Genomic DNA, 15,382 nt, shown 5'->3' on the forward strand with positions numbered 1-15,382 from the left:
TCAGTAGCTGAACTCAATCCATATCCATAATTATCGCCAAAGTAAATTATTTTTCCGAAGAACGGGTATATAATTAACTGACTATTTTCTACAGATTTTTATTACACACTCCATTTTTTCAAAATCATTACTCTTAAATGTAAAACGTATTAAATTTTCATTGAAAACAGAAATATTCCGTTTACTGATTTAAATCTGCTGGAAACCCACTACGCATATGTAGCTGCGCAGAGGAAAGTTAAAAATACAATCGTATGACGGTGCTGATCGTATTTGTGTCATAATGGCGGTCACGGTTCTTCGTACGGTCCGCGAGAATTTCCCGTAAAGGAGGACATTCGTGCGTTTCGTTTTCCACATTAGTGCGTTGATTCTTCTGCATGATCACCACCGAGGGTAGTGATGACCTCGTACACGTTTTCGCAGAAGTCATTCAAGCCTGTGCCGCCGGAAAAGGGCAGCTTCCCCCTCGACCATGAGGGTTCGTGCAAAATGCTCATGATCGAGTATATGCGCTGTTTGTACAAGAATCAGAACGAAAACACAATGTGCAGAACCCTCGCCAAGGATTACCTTGCCTGTCGAATGGATAACCAGCTGATGGCGCGAGAGGAATGGTCTAATCTCGGTTACGCTGACCAAGTCAAGGAGACATAACAGCACGCGATTTATTGCTAATCGATTCTCGCGACCTTGTAGATCGCTCTTATCAGCCGACCAGAATTTACGAACTGTTACGCTGTGGCATTTCTCTTTCGTCTCGTCGAGAGGAATCTACGGATTTCAGAGGATATATACAAATTCACAGATAATAATATATACGCATTATAGATACGTGCGCGTTTATGTAAATACATCGGCAAACGATGGATCGATGGCTTCAACAGTGAATTTCATTCGAAACACGATCAAATTAAAGTGCAGTGAAGCCATTGAAACAATTTAACCCAGCATTTAAGATAGCCTGTTCCACAAAGACAATACCGCGTTTGTCATAAACATTTCGTAAGAAGATAAATCATCGTTAAACTTAGAGTCCCATTGTAGTTCCCTGTTGATCGAACTGATCGAGGCATCTTGAGTCAGGTGGCCTAAAACGTAGTCGTGTGTTGCAATATTCGGCTGGCTCGAGCCTACTTTATATTTCTCGTTGATATTACCCATAGCTTAGAGGTACATTTTATATTGCGACAGATAGCAGACAACGAATTATTAAGAAAGAAATAAAGACAAATAAGAATCCGTTAGAATGGCGTGTATTTCTAGAAAGAAAGTTCTGATTGGATGTACTGGTAGCGTAGCCACGATTAAATTGCCAATGTTAGTAGAGAAGTTATGTCACAGCAATTTGGAAGTAAGAGTAGTAGTTACTGAGAAAGCAAAGCATTTCTTGAAGGAGGCAGTGTTGCCACTAGGAATCCAGGTTTTATCGGACACAGTAGAATGGGCAGCCTGGGAAGATAGAGGCGACCCTGTGTTACATATCGATTTAGTGAAATGGGCAGATTTATTCTTAATTGCTCCGTTAGATGCTAACACGCTTGGCAAGATAGCTAATGGTATATGCGATAATATTTTAACCTGTGTCGCACGTGCCTGGGAACCTTCGAAACCTTTGGTCTTTTGCCCTGCAATGAACACAAAAATGTGGGAGCATCCTGTTACTGTTCCGCAGGTATGGACTATCATCAAAAACAATATTTTTCATTTTTCCGTTTTGTGTGATTTAATATATTCATGATATCTAATGTAAGATTCTTTCATTTTTTTTCAATGTCGATGTTTAGGTAATTATTTAGAAGTTTTCCATCCTCGCCGATTTCAATGATTTTTGGATATGTTGTCGGGGACACGATTCTGAACAACTTTTTCCTATACATGTTACGGCCGCTCGACCTTCGTTTCCGAGATTTTCGCGAAAAACTGCTGCTACTAGACAACTAGGGAATTCAATCCCGGGATCCTGGGATCCCGGCTGTTTTTTGGATTCTAAAACTCCCAGGATTTGATAAATCAAGTTATAACTTATCCCGAGAATTTCGGGAATTTTTAAAAACGTAAATTACTTTATGAACAACTGAAAAATATAAAAATGGAATCCAAGAAACAGCTGGGATCCCGGGATTGAATTCCCTATACACAATGTATTCTGCCGTATACCTACCTACAGTACGCGTCCGCGGCAGTGTATGCGCCAGCATGGGACAAAACAAATGACGAAGTTGACCTTCGTTTCCGAGATATTTGCGAAAAACTTCTTTTGACTTATTCCGACGCAACGCATTTCCACTTTCCAACTTGTCCCGGGTATTATAGTCTGATTTTCGAGAGTTGAGACCTGAGGTGGGTCCCTCGAACGGGGCGTGGTTAAGGAGGAACCAATGGTACGCTACGCCGCACGCAATCCGTAGCGTACCATTGGTTCCTCCTTAACCCCGCTCCGCCCGAGGGACCCGCCTCAGGTCTCAACTCTCGAAAATCAAACTATAGTTGGTTGGGAGTGGACTAGGGCGGCGGGCGCGTGCCCGCTCGCGGGCGCGTAAAGCATGATAGCGAACCGATATGAGTCAGGGTGTTGACGGGCATCCGCAAGTTTCTGGTTCAAATCTCTAAACTCACATCAGTTCGCTATCATGCTTTACGCGTCCCCCGCACTAATCTAGCCCAACCCATACTAATACCCGAGGATGGAAAACTACTAAATAATTACCGATGTTCATTAACAATCGTGATAGCAATTTTGCTTTGATATCTAAGTAGTTATTGATAGCGAATTCGGTACCTTGCACTGACTCTGCACTGGTGCTAGAAAATAACTTGGATTGGTTGCTTCTGGTAGAAAGGAAGATAGCTGTATAAGAATCAACCAATCCAAGTCATTTTTTGGCACCAGTGCAGAGTCAGTGCGAGTTACCGAATTCGCTATATGTCTACAAAAGAACCAGTACACTAGGCGTCAAAATCGGCTTCCCTTCGGAAATTTGGCAACGTTGCATGTCACTAGGCATAGCGCAGTGGTTCCAGTGACATGCAACGTTGCCAAATTTCCGAAGGGAAGCCGGTTTTGACGCCTAGTGTGCATTAGATTTAGTTTATATCAGTACTCTCGTGGTTCTATCCCATAATTCAAATTTATTTTTTTATCGACATAATATTTAATCTGTTTTGTATATTCTTATGTTGTCTAGATATCTCTGCTTAAGTCATGGGGATACAAGGAAGTTACTTGCATTTCTAAAACTCTTATGTGCGGTGATATTGGAATGGGTGGAATGGCAGAGGTGGATACTATCGTTCAAACAACATTGAGATTAATTAATCCTTGGGACCCATATTCGCCAGCAGATCTACGTTTCTAGCATCAGGAGGAAGTAACAAAATGTTCAACGAAGCTTTATTATCGTACATACTAAATGCAGAATATTTTATGGAAAGAAGAGAATTGGGAAGATAGAGGGCTGAGACCAATGTGTACTACAGCACTGTCTCCATAAGTGATACATATCGTGATAATTCGCCAGCTGCACCACAGTAACCTCTCGTTCGGGGCTCGCTTTGGCCGCTGCGTTAAGCGCTCGTTGGTACCCCCGCCAGTTCTTGGAATCATTCGATCGAGAGTGAGAGAACCCGGGAACAAGCGGCAGAGGACGAAAGACTCGACGCGACGTGACCGTCTGCTACGAATGAGAGAAAGCCTGATGCGATGTGAGCCGATATTGAATGAGCACTATGTATTGGAGTAGACTCGCACGCGGGTCGAGTTCGAAGAGAGAGCGTAGGCACATGAAAAACGAAGCGAGACAAAGTGTCATACTTTCTCTCTTTCGTAGCAGACGATAACGTCACGTCGACTTTCGTCCCCTCTCGCTCCCGCCATTGGGTGCGTTCCGCGGACTCAACCGTTCAGCTCAACCATTGAGAACTCAACGGTGATCAGTTCTGAGCAGCCCATCGTTCCGCTGAACGACACATGGGAGGGTAGGGATATTTGTAGCAACTTAACACGTTCCGTAAACGTAGCGGAGTTTCTTCAACTACAATTAAGCTAAACAAAAATGGCGACCGATCACTAAACGTGTTGAGAAGTGAGCAACTGAGCGGTAGCATTCAGCGAAAAATCAGTGAGCGGTTATTCAACGGTTGAGTTCGCTGAACGCACCCATTGGAATCATCGACGTTATTCGTTCAGCCAGAGTCGCTCAGTCGGGAGCAGAGTTGCCAGGCAATTCCCTACGCATGATCTCACATAGACTTATATACACTAATACGATTTGTGCACGCCACGCGATGAATTGTGGTACGTCAACGCGTCACCAACACGAATATACCGTTATTGCTGTATGTGTTCCCCCGTAGTAGAAACTACCTTGCATACTTGGATTGCTTGGCAACTCTGGTCGGGAGCCGTAAACCTCCTTAAGTTCTGGAACCTGGGTTCCGACCTTTTGCTGTGGTTAGCATCATAACAATTCAGCGCTCGGTTGTTCTCCGGGTCTCAGAACCTATAGAGAGCTGCGCTGGATACATGTATCCGGGGATTGTTGCCCAGTCTATACGTGTCTTTACGCGTCGCGGCGGAGAATAAAGGCAAGCCGAATAGACTACCCGATTCGAAAGCTGAGACCAGTGTCGAGCCAATTTCACTTTTGGAGACAGTACTGTACAGTGCAATTCAAATAATTTGCGCTCACAGTCAAGTTCAAGTCCAACAACAAGTTTTAACTTGTGCAACTACGCTTTTCTAAATGCACTGTGGTCGCAATATTTCGTTGCTCAAGTAAATGTGTTTCTTGTAATATCTGCGGCAAGAAAAGTAAGGTAGAATGAAGTTCACTCGACAAAGCGGAATATAAAAATTGTAAAGGAGTTCTGTTAACATATCCTTTAAAGTTGATCCACTGGACAAAAGTGTACATGGTTTTTGTTAAATATATGAGTTAAAGAATACGCGAAGGCTTATTTTCTCTCTCTGAGGTCTTTTTTAAATATAATAATTATTCAGTGCCAAAAATAAATGAAGGAAGTACTACATTTAAGCAATATTGTTAAATTGCAATTTATGTATTAAGTCTTTTGTATCCCAGGGGGGAAAGTACTTCAGAATGGACAAGAAAAAAACTTAAGAATCGGCATAAGTCGTAGTTTATTATTAAAATTATTTAAAAATTACTTTATTAAAATTACTTTAATTATACATAATCAGTATAAGGGAAGTGCGTTAAAATTTAGTCGTGTGCAGACTGGAGACATGTAAACGTGTCACGTGCCTCACTTTTGCACGCGGCTTTACATAAATATCACAGTTTACAAATATGTACTAAAATATACTATAAAAAGTAACCCGAGAGAAGTTTTCGGTGTGAGTGCGCGGCTGGTCAGCATGATCTTCGATTTTCTTGGATAATTCTCGACGTCGTTAGTCTCCAATTCTCGAGGACAACCCATCCAGACGGGCGCCGACAGTTTTTGCTTTTCGTGTGCGACCTTCATCCTCAGATCGTCGAATTCCCAAAAGCCTTTTCCTTTGAAGAAGTAGGTTTTGCCTAGGAAAGAATTATTCTATGTGACGCTTCATTTTTTGTGCGTGTACGATTTTCGCTTAAGAAATGTTTTCTACCTCTTATACTCTCAGTGATAGGGGTGTGCGAGTACTCGAATTCGGAGTTTGTCGAACTGTTTGAAAAAAAATGCAAGCTACTTGAAAAACTAAAACGGCTCGAATATTCGAGCCCTTGTTAGTTCGAGTTACTTGGAGATAAATTTTCAGCTCGAAAATGGTCGAATTGCTCGAATATTGCCGAACAAATCGCCAACTTTCGAGTTACTCGTGAATATTCGAATTACTCGAGTTACACGAATACTATCAAATACTATATTAAATATATACTATATTTACTATCAAATACTATTCTACGTGTAAGGAAGAAATATATAAGACTCTAATTTAATGTCTCTGCTTTATTTTCATGTTTTCACGAAGATAACATATTTCTTCTACATGCCGTAAAATCTTTGAAGGCAGGGCAGCGTGGAGCCATCCGCCCTCGACTCCGCCCCTAAATACGGTGACGCTAACATATTCGCGTAACTGGAATATTTACGAGCAACTTGAAAGTTGGAGATCTGTTTGAATATATTCGAGTAATTTGAAAACTTTTCAGCTGAAAATTTATCTCCAAGTAACTCGAAGCCCACGGTTTACACCGTGCTCAAGCCGTTTGATTTATTCAAGTAGCTCGCATTTCTTTCAAACAGTTCGTCGATTTCAAGCAGCTTAGAAAATTCAAACACTCGACTCGGCTCGAACAGTCGAACCCAGTTCAGCTTAATTCGTAAATTCCGGGTATTCGCACACCCCTAGTGATAGTTAAGGTGCTAGTAGGGAACCACCCTGTATAATATTCAAGTACTTACCATTTTTCCATTGGAAAACTGCATCGATATCGTTCCCGACACCGGCGAACATGCTGATGTCTCTTGGATAATCAAGTTCTACGTAGTTCGCGGATTCGTCAAACCTGCACGAATAAAGTTAATAATTAATAACAGCATGTTATAGCAATACCGTTTACAACAATACATTTACAAATGAAGAAACTTTAATGATTAGGGTAAATTTGTCTATGATTTTCATTATTCATCAAATTATGGATGTAATAAATGTGTAGTATGTCTCCAAATACATATCGGGGAGCTTGTAATGCCTTGTGGACACTAACAAGGAGAGTATTTTAGGTGTCCGCCTCCGATCGTTTTGATTTTTGGATATGTTATAGAGGACCGAAAAATAAGAAATACGTGTTTTTTTATTTTTCCCCGTTTTCATATTTGGGGGGTGAAAGCTGCGTTCGAAGTTAGGGGTGAAAAGTCATTTTTGTGGATTTTTGAAAATCTGGTGAGTCAGTCGTATTTTGTATTCAAAGACACAAAATTCGTCCATTGACACTATTTCCCTATCTCTAATAATTCTCGAGATATCCCACAAAAATGATTTTTCACCCCTAACTTTGAACGCAGTTTTCACCCCCCAAATATGAAAACGGGGAAAAATAAAAAAACACGTATTTCTTATTTTTCGGTCCTCTATAACATATCCAAAAATCAAAATGATCGGAGGCGGACACCTAAAATACTCTCCTTGTAAGTAGCAACGAATTGCGACATTTATTGCTGAGAGTAATGCCAGCAAGTTCAGTTTATTTGCGACAGTAGGTCTCGGCAAGTGAATGTTTTAAATATTTCCAAACGTGCCTGGATAATTTTGGGGAGAGTAGACCGCAAGTAGGCGCACCATAGTATTCGGTCCCGAATTGGGGATGTAAATATTTGAATGATTCGAATAGTACGGGGTATTCGAATAATTCGGAGGATTCGAAGAATTCAGTGTTCGAATTTCGGATTGTACCGAACACGAGTCTAAACGCGAAATATTGTTTCACACTTTATTGGGCTATTCTTTTTCACATTGGCCTTTACAATTATTTGTTTTTTCAATAAAAAACACGAATAAGAATATGATGAATTTTGTGACAGGTTTGTTAATGAAACTTATAAGAAAAGTTGTAATCATTACTCTTTTTAAATTTTGTACACCGCGTACAATGGACAATACTTTTTGAAATTCCTTTTCTCTTTCAATTTCGCTCTCAAGTATAAAACTAATTGATGGCCTTGCAGCAAGGCCGGTGCAGCGCCATATTTCCCAACTTCGAGTAAATTAGAAAAAATTGTTTATAAAATTATTACTTTGATTTAACATTAAAAGGAGAACACTAATTGAAAAATATATTGTGTTCACGCAATAAGTAGTAGTTACTGAGTTGATAAGTTTTTATTTCTAGTTTTGGCGAAAAAATATTCTATAACAAAAATATTAATATTTATCCGACTTGCATCAAACGCTGTAGAATTTTTTTTACGTACATCACACGTTATAACTCAAAAACTGTAAAAAATAGAGCAGCACCTCTCTTGCTGCAAGGTCCCCAATTGTGTCATGGTATTTAACTTTACATGTTGGGTTCTGCGAACTAAGAAGACAGTTTAATTTCACATAAATAATCTGAGACAAAAATTCTTCGACGTACCTCCAATACATGGACCCACTGAAGAAGTAAGTTTTCCCATTGTGTCCCCAAATCATTGCGCCGTCGATTTTCTCCAGCGATTCGGGGAGCCCTAATGTGGTCAGTGGCTTCGGATAATTGGGCTCGAGATTGTTAGCGTTGAAAACATAATACTTTTTGCCGATAAAAAAGACTATCTTCTTATCAGGCCTTTCGTAAACAGCGTCCACGTGGACGATGTCCTCTGGCAGATTGAACAGGCGTGTGATTTCTGCCGGATATCCTTCGTATAATCCTTGCTCGCCGATCCTCCACAGATACTAACAAGATTATCAGAAACGAAAACAAAATTATTATATACAACGATACGAAGAGTGCTACGTTTTATATAATTTTATTATTTCATTTCCTTGGCGTACAAGAGGAAATAAAATAATAACGTGTGTCTACCACTTTCGAATGTGAAAATGTTTTTATTCGAATTGCAATAATTTTGAAAAAGAAAGAATTGCGTACTCATTGCCGAATTAATTGCTTTATATTTTATTAATAAGACAAACGGTTTGCGGATTCGTTTTCAGCGCACAAATATCTATAAGAATCGGCTATTGAATCTTACAGACCAAAATGGCTGTTGGACAGTGTTATTTGATGAATGAAATTAATTTTTGTATTTGACGAATAAAGTTGAATTTTTTAATTCGTACAGCGTTTCAACTTCAGCGTCGAATAAATTTTTCAACTTCAACTTTAACTTCAACTTTATTCGACATCGCATTTGGGCAGTACCAAAGTTGGGCATTATTCGAATACATTTTTATTCGAATGATCCCGAATGAGAATTGCGAATAAAATGATGTCATTCGAGAATAACGAATAATGTTTTATTCGAATAAATTTGACTAAGAATTGCGAATAAAACGAAGTTATTCGAGAATAACGAATAATTTTTTATTCGGAATAAAATTTTATTCGAAGCAGCGAGTAAGTCTTCCGCATGGTACGCGCCGCGACATTTATTCGAATAAAAATTTACTCATTATTCTCGAATAACTTCATTTTATTCGCGATTCTTAGATTATTCGAATAATGCCCAACTCTGGGCGATACTCCATTGATAGCGCGCGCGCCAGGCCTCAATCCCCGGGAATCCCCCGGTGCAAACGAGCAGTTCGCGGCAGTTTGCCGCTGCGTTCATTCGCGGTGAAGCAATACGTGCGTCCGTCAAAACGAACGCAAACATACCGCCTAGTAGCCGCAAAACTTTGCGTCCCGTGTGAACTGCTTCATATGAATTTATGTTCTGCTAAAACGCGCGCGGCAGACTGCGGCAAACCGCTCGTCCGCACCGGGCCTAACATGATTAGACACATGGCGAATAACTTTTTTAGCTTTTATTCGTTATTCTAAATTTTGATTTAAACAAAATCGTTGCCCGTCTCTGTTTGAAAACAATACAAGCTGGAAGATCGCTTTGTACATATTTCCCGCTGGTAAAACCCTGATCGACTCGAAGGGACATCTTCCAAAACCTAGCGCCGCTCAAAGTGTTAATCGCAGTTTATCTAACACTCACTCGTCCTGTGAACACGAAAATCTCCCTGCGAATGATGCTGATGGCGTCGTAGCTGGTGTCACATTTATCCGGCACGTCGTTCCTGGGTGTTGGGGTCCACCGATGCCTCGGCCTCGATGTACTCGTGGTTCTCATGGTCGTGGTGGTGGTAGTGGTAGTCGTGGTGGTGGTAGTAGTAGTCGTAGTAGTGGTAGTGGATGTGGTATGATGTCTGTGGGGTTTGTGAGGTCTCTGAGATCGATCATCCGGCCTTTCCGTCCTGTAATCCGGCTTTTGGGGGTAACGATCAGGGCGTCGAGGTCGGTCGTCATTTGGATAGTGATTCGGTCTAGTCGGTCGTGTTCTCCATGGTCTGTAAGTTGTCCCAACGCTTGTCGTCGTTGTTCTGGCCGTTGTAGGACGTTCCGGAGGCGACGGACCGCCTGGCAAGTTACCCCAGAGCCTCTCCTCAGGAGCACCTACAACACAATCACGTGTTCCTCGGTGATCCTTAATTACTAGTTACGTGGGCGGTATTGTTTGTAATTTGAAGGATCAATTAAAACTATAGAAAATTTCTTTAAGCCCTTGAAAGCTGTGAACTGTCTACTGTATTATTAATGGACTTGTAAACGTTACTCTGATTTTCCCTATCACGTGTTAGAGACTACACAGGATGCACCCAGTAATAGTGCTACAACTGAGAGTAGACTTATTTTTCATGCAAAAACAAATAAGAAATGTAGAATACAATTTTTTTCACGAGCTTCTGTTATCGAGGAAAACCACTTTAAATATCCGTGAAGTATGCATTCTATTTTTTTTATCGAGGCTTGTAAAATAAAAGCTTATTCTGTGTATAAGAAAAGTGTTGAGGGGCAAAAGGCACAGGTTCTTGCAGTATTCGAGGAATTAGACACGTAACACACTGGAGTGCATAATAATTTTATTTACAGAGCGTCATCAGCCATTTTTTTCCAAATCAATATTTCGAAAAATCCTTCGTTCAAATACTAGATAATAAAATATAATAAGTAGATTCTTTTGAATTTTCTATTTTAGATGATCGACTTTCGAGCAGCAGTGGCCACCGCAGAAGCCTTTTTATTTAGAGAGCCTTCGAGTGATGGACAATAACTTAGTTATTGATAAATATTATTAAATAAAAAAATTACGATGCACAGTACTAGAGGCAATCCTTAAAAGGAAAAAAGATTTTTTGAGAAATGTTTTCTAGCTTTTGAGTAAAAAATTTCCAAAGACCACCCTTTTTTCGGCCCCCTTAAATACCTACCGCCACTTTTTAATTATGAAATCAAAAGTAATTTGTACAAGTACCGTACGTGTTGCTGCATTTATTCATTTCTACTGCTGTCAGAGGGGAAACGAAAAGGGCAGAAGCGGCGAGTTGGGAGTTGGAACGAGTTCAACTCGGAGGTAGGAGGCTCTCGGAATGAACGGACGCGAATCGATGAATCGACTCGTATAATATGCTGTAACTGAAATGAGAGGGGCGATAAGGGAAACTTATTTAGAAATCCGAGGGTCTATTATCCCCCTCGGCGAATGGTTCTATGCTAAATCCGTTTCCAATACGACAAAACCAGAGGGAGGGGGAGGGGGTGGAGGGATTTATTCTATGCTCAACGATGAAATCAATTTATCATGTCGCCTTTCACAGAATCTCCTTTTCAAAAGGGAACTTATTTGTGCTCCCGGTGCAGGACACGAGGCATGCAGAACCAGATTAATCTTATCTCCGCAAAAATAAATTGAGTTGCCCTGGATGCAATTAAGGGTACGACTAAAGCCAATTGCGAATCAATGGCCCTTTGAATTTTCTACGAGTGCAAATATTTGTCGGATCGATACTTGACCTTAAACGAATTTAGTAATATTAAAATGAAACGCGATTGAAGAAATTTTCGTAACCAGATAAACACAATACTTTTAAGCATTCGCATCCGCATTTGTTTTCGCGACAGCTATAGGTCTTTTGTACGTCCTGCGGCGTTAGAAAAAGGGTCGAGAACTTATATGATGGATTTGGTGCTAATGAAACTGACAAGGGACGCACCGATTTTTATGAAACTTTGTGCAATTGTTCACTACTTACAAGGGGAGGACACCATGAGGTAGACACCGAATTTGATGAGTCTTGGTACGATGAATCTATGTCGAAAATAAGTAAATAGGTGTCCGAGCGTTTCTGCCAATGGGCTTTAATAATAGAGATATTTACATGGAAATTATTAAAAAAATTATAGTGGCCGTGGGGTTTTAATGGGTAAAAATCCCATACTACGCCCCCGGGGATTCCCTTCTGAAGAAGTCGGGGTGCCTTTTGAAGATTTTCCCAAGTTAAAAAAAAAATTTATAAAATTTTATTTTCCCAAGTTAAAAAAAAAATTATAAAATTTTTTTTTTCCCAAGTTAAAAAAAAATTTATAAAATTTTATTTTTATAAATTTTTTTTTTAACTTGGGAAAATCTTCAAAAGGCACCTCAAAGCCTCCAGACGGGAATCTCCCGCGGACGCCAGGGTAGTGTGGGATTTTTAACCATTAAAATCCCACGACCATTATGAAATTTTTAATAATTTCCATGTAAATATTATTAAGGCCCATTGACAGAAACGCTCGGACACCTATTTACTTATTTACTTATTTCTTTTCTTTTGGTAGTGCGACACAGCATAAAGAGTGACAAACTCTTATATTTAAAGTTTTGTTCCATCTCACAGCATTATAAAGTTACCTACATTAAAAAAATAAAAATACGCGATAACTTTAAGGGCTGTTTGCATCACTAAAGAGTAAATTTTCGCAGAAAAGAAATTGCTGCTTGCCTACTCTAATATGCTCTACGTTCACACGAAGCTTAATTAAAAAAAGAATTCCGCACGTTTCCCTGTTAGACTAGTATCGCAAGCATCAGTGCGAAGGAAAAGTACCTCTCGAAATTTGAGGATGAAGATAAGGGTAATTATCGAGAGGCAAGATTATTACTGCATCGACCGCTGAGGGATTGGATAGGATTAAATTCGAGAAGCGGCAAGCATCGTCGAGTTGATGGTGCTCTGTCTGTTTATATCGGTTCCTTGAATCCGACGCGTCTACCTTACACAGCTAGCTGCAGATTCCGCTAATTGTTGAGTCCCTAGCGAATATTAATTATCATTCGATTCTGGAACACACGCTGTTCCTGAATAATGCAATAACGCGGATGGAACACTGATGTATACTTTGCACGCCATGTATTATGCATTACGTGGCCATTGACTTTTCTTGCTCGCGCAATTAGTGATCAGTTTTCAGAGAAACTTAATCTTTCTATGTGTATCTGAAGGTAAAAGCGGTTTATCCATTAACGTTAAAATTGAAGACAATGTTTAAAATAATAACAAAAAATATTCGTATTCTTTGGCCTTTCGATTTCAATGCACAATAATTTTTTACATAAAATTTTAAATAAGAATTATGTATTTCGGAAAATGGCCTAACTGTCTATCTTTTAGAAAATATATGTTTTATGTATTTATAAGAACATATCGGCTTCACTGCTTATATTATATTTTTCTGTATATCCTTTTTTCTATTTGAGTATAAAAACGCGTTAGTATAATGTAGATAATTTATGTTCGGAATTAGCCCTTTATTTATAATACTTTAATTTTATTATTTATAATACTTTAATTTTATTATTTATAATACTTTAATTTTATTATTTATAATACTTTAATTTTATTATTTATAATACTTTAATATTTATTCGAGCTTTTTCATGACCTTGTTCTGAAAATATGCCAACAATGAAAAGACTATTTTGCGCCCTTTGTCAACTTTACGCCCTAAATAGGCAGTTAACTAATTTTGCCTACAGGGAGGAGTCTGTGGGGGAAAATAAAACACACACACTTATCAGATTATCTAAGAAAAATAGTACCTAATAAGAATATATTATAGAAAAGAACAAAATACACGTGCGTATCATTTCATGCATGCTGACCATGAGGCCGGAACAGGAAGAGTAACCAATATATAAGGTGGATGTCCCAATTTCTGCTCATGTCCCCATTTCTGCTCATTTCGTATTTTTCTTATTATTATAAGCGTCACGTTTGTACTATAGTTACATCAAAATAATTCTAAATTATTTGTAGTATATAAGTAGTATATGCCAAGAGGGGAATCCCGCTTGGCGAGTGGCGGCGCTCGCAGCGCCATCTCATAGTAGAGTTGCCAATATTCAACCAACAAGTAGTTTATCGCTTTCTAATTTCGAAGCAAGTCTTAAACTCATTTTTAACACTCGGTATAATATTTTTTACTTATTTTAGTGCGTAGATCCACCCCCTCAAGTATCGACGTACATTTACGAATTGTCGCCTATACAGGTCTCTTCACTTCGAACATTCTACTTTTCAGTTTCCATCCCCTTGTCGAGCTTCGACCCTAACTCAAGGGCGAGCTACAAAGTGACTTCAATTAAGCGGCCACTCTTTCTGATGGTAATGACTCTTTAACGCCACCGCCACGTCGGCAGAGTGAAACCGAAAGACTGGCAGGGAATTTTATAAATTGTTTGAAGCAAGTTATTCGAAAGTTACATTATAAAATCATTTGCAGCTTTATGATCCATTAGTGATCCTGGAATTATAACAGAATTCCATAGATTACATGTCATAAAATAGCGAGACAAGCCGAAACATGCAAGCTCGTCATACCAAAGTGAATCGAAAAGTATAGTTTTCGAATTTTTATAAAAAAAAAATTAAAACAGTAAAAATATTTACGCATATTTTAAAATTGTTGAGTTTTTTTATAATATTTATGGAACTACAAAAATATAATAAAATAAAATATACTCCGTACAAAAAAAAAAACTAAAATAATTCATTTAGTATTTTTCTTCAGCAAATATGAACTCACGAAGATTAGTTTTAGAGTACACTTTTACAACAATATGCATGTGCCCGAGGCGATTTCAAGTCAAAATGTTAACGTTTTTAATTAAATAATTAATTACTTTTCACATATTAATTCTAGCATCTAAAACCGGTTTTCGAATTTTACAAATTTATCCTAAAAAGCGGTTTTCAAAAAACCGACAAAAACATTTCTTCCTGACTCTAAAATTAAAGAAGTTAAACTCGGGTGGCCTGCTTCAAGTGCCTCGTTCGGTATTCGTAACAGATTCCTTGGCCGAATACGCGCGAATCCTCTACAATGATGTTATACTTTGGCACGAGCCGTAAATCTCATAATTCCCCACCATTACCCCACGTGTAGGAAGCGGTACAGTTTCCGGGGAAAGCCATACATATCCGAACGCGTCGGGAAGAAACGTGAGAAATCAGAGGAGCGGGTGGTTTGGCAGAGGCTTTAGGCTCGTTCAGGTAGGATCAATAGGATCCACTATGCCGATGGCCTCGAAGGAGAGTCATCTTATTCCGAGAGTAAGGAAGGATTAAGTAGAGGAAGCTCCAGCTGGCGAGTGCATAATGAGCGCACTTCAAAGTGGCTGCCTATCCAAAGGGGGAAATGCACACGGTTCTTCGTGTTCTCATTCTCAGGAAACAGGGTTCTTGCTTTGTTACTGATACTTCCCCGAAGTTGAAATCCTGATTTTTTCGTGAAACAAATCAGGATTTCAACTTTAAATAGCCGCCATTTTGTTTTAAATTACTATTTCGGAAAATTACCACCGTCAACCTGAGGATACATTAATATACTAACGAAATGTTTTTTGTTTTTTGATT

The 15,382-nt window shown here is 39.1% G+C and overlaps 3 protein-coding genes across 4 annotated transcripts in view; 2 read left to right on the plus strand and 1 right to left on the minus strand.

Moving 5' to 3' along the window:
* The first annotated feature begins 271 nt into the window (after positions 1-271).
* LOC143369309 (uncharacterized) lies at positions 272-1,200 on the plus strand. Its single transcript, XM_076813094.1, has one exon. It carries the CDS (start codon positions 403-405, stop codon positions 655-657), a length of 255 nt encoding a protein of 84 aa, XP_076669209.1. The 5' UTR covers positions 272-402; the 3' UTR covers positions 658-1,200.
* Positions 1,201-1,249: 49 nt separating this feature from the next.
* Positions 1,250-4,947, plus strand: Ppcdc (phosphopantothenoylcysteine decarboxylase). The gene is made up of 2 exons (XM_076813090.1): positions 1,250-1,675; positions 3,189-4,947. Exons 1-2 carry the CDS (start codon positions 1,250-1,252, stop codon positions 3,357-3,359), a joined length of 597 nt encoding a protein of 198 aa, XP_076669205.1. The 3' UTR covers positions 3,360-4,947.
* Positions 4,948-5,142: 195 nt separating this feature from the next.
* Positions 5,143-15,382, minus strand: part of Mmp2 (Matrix metalloproteinase 2) — a 219,298-nt gene continuing 209,058 nt past the window's right edge. For both annotated transcript variants that reach the window (XM_076813041.1, XM_076813040.1), the window contains 4 exons: positions 9,643-10,100; positions 8,088-8,386; positions 6,415-6,518; positions 5,143-5,543 (listed from right to left, as the gene is read on the minus strand). In XM_076813041.1, the coding sequence (XP_076669156.1) occupies positions 5,305-5,543; positions 6,415-6,518; positions 8,088-8,386; positions 9,643-10,100 (1,100 nt within the window). In that variant the 3' untranslated portion in view covers positions 5,143-5,304. The remainder of the gene's footprint in view (positions 5,544-6,414; positions 6,519-8,087; positions 8,387-9,642; positions 10,101-15,382) is intronic.

Source organism: Andrena cerasifolii, chromosome 5 (genome assembly GCF_050908995.1).
Source record: "Andrena cerasifolii isolate SP2316 chromosome 5, iyAndCera1_principal, whole genome shotgun sequence".
NCBI classification, from domain to species: domain Eukaryota; kingdom Metazoa; phylum Arthropoda; class Insecta; order Hymenoptera; family Andrenidae; genus Andrena; species Andrena cerasifolii.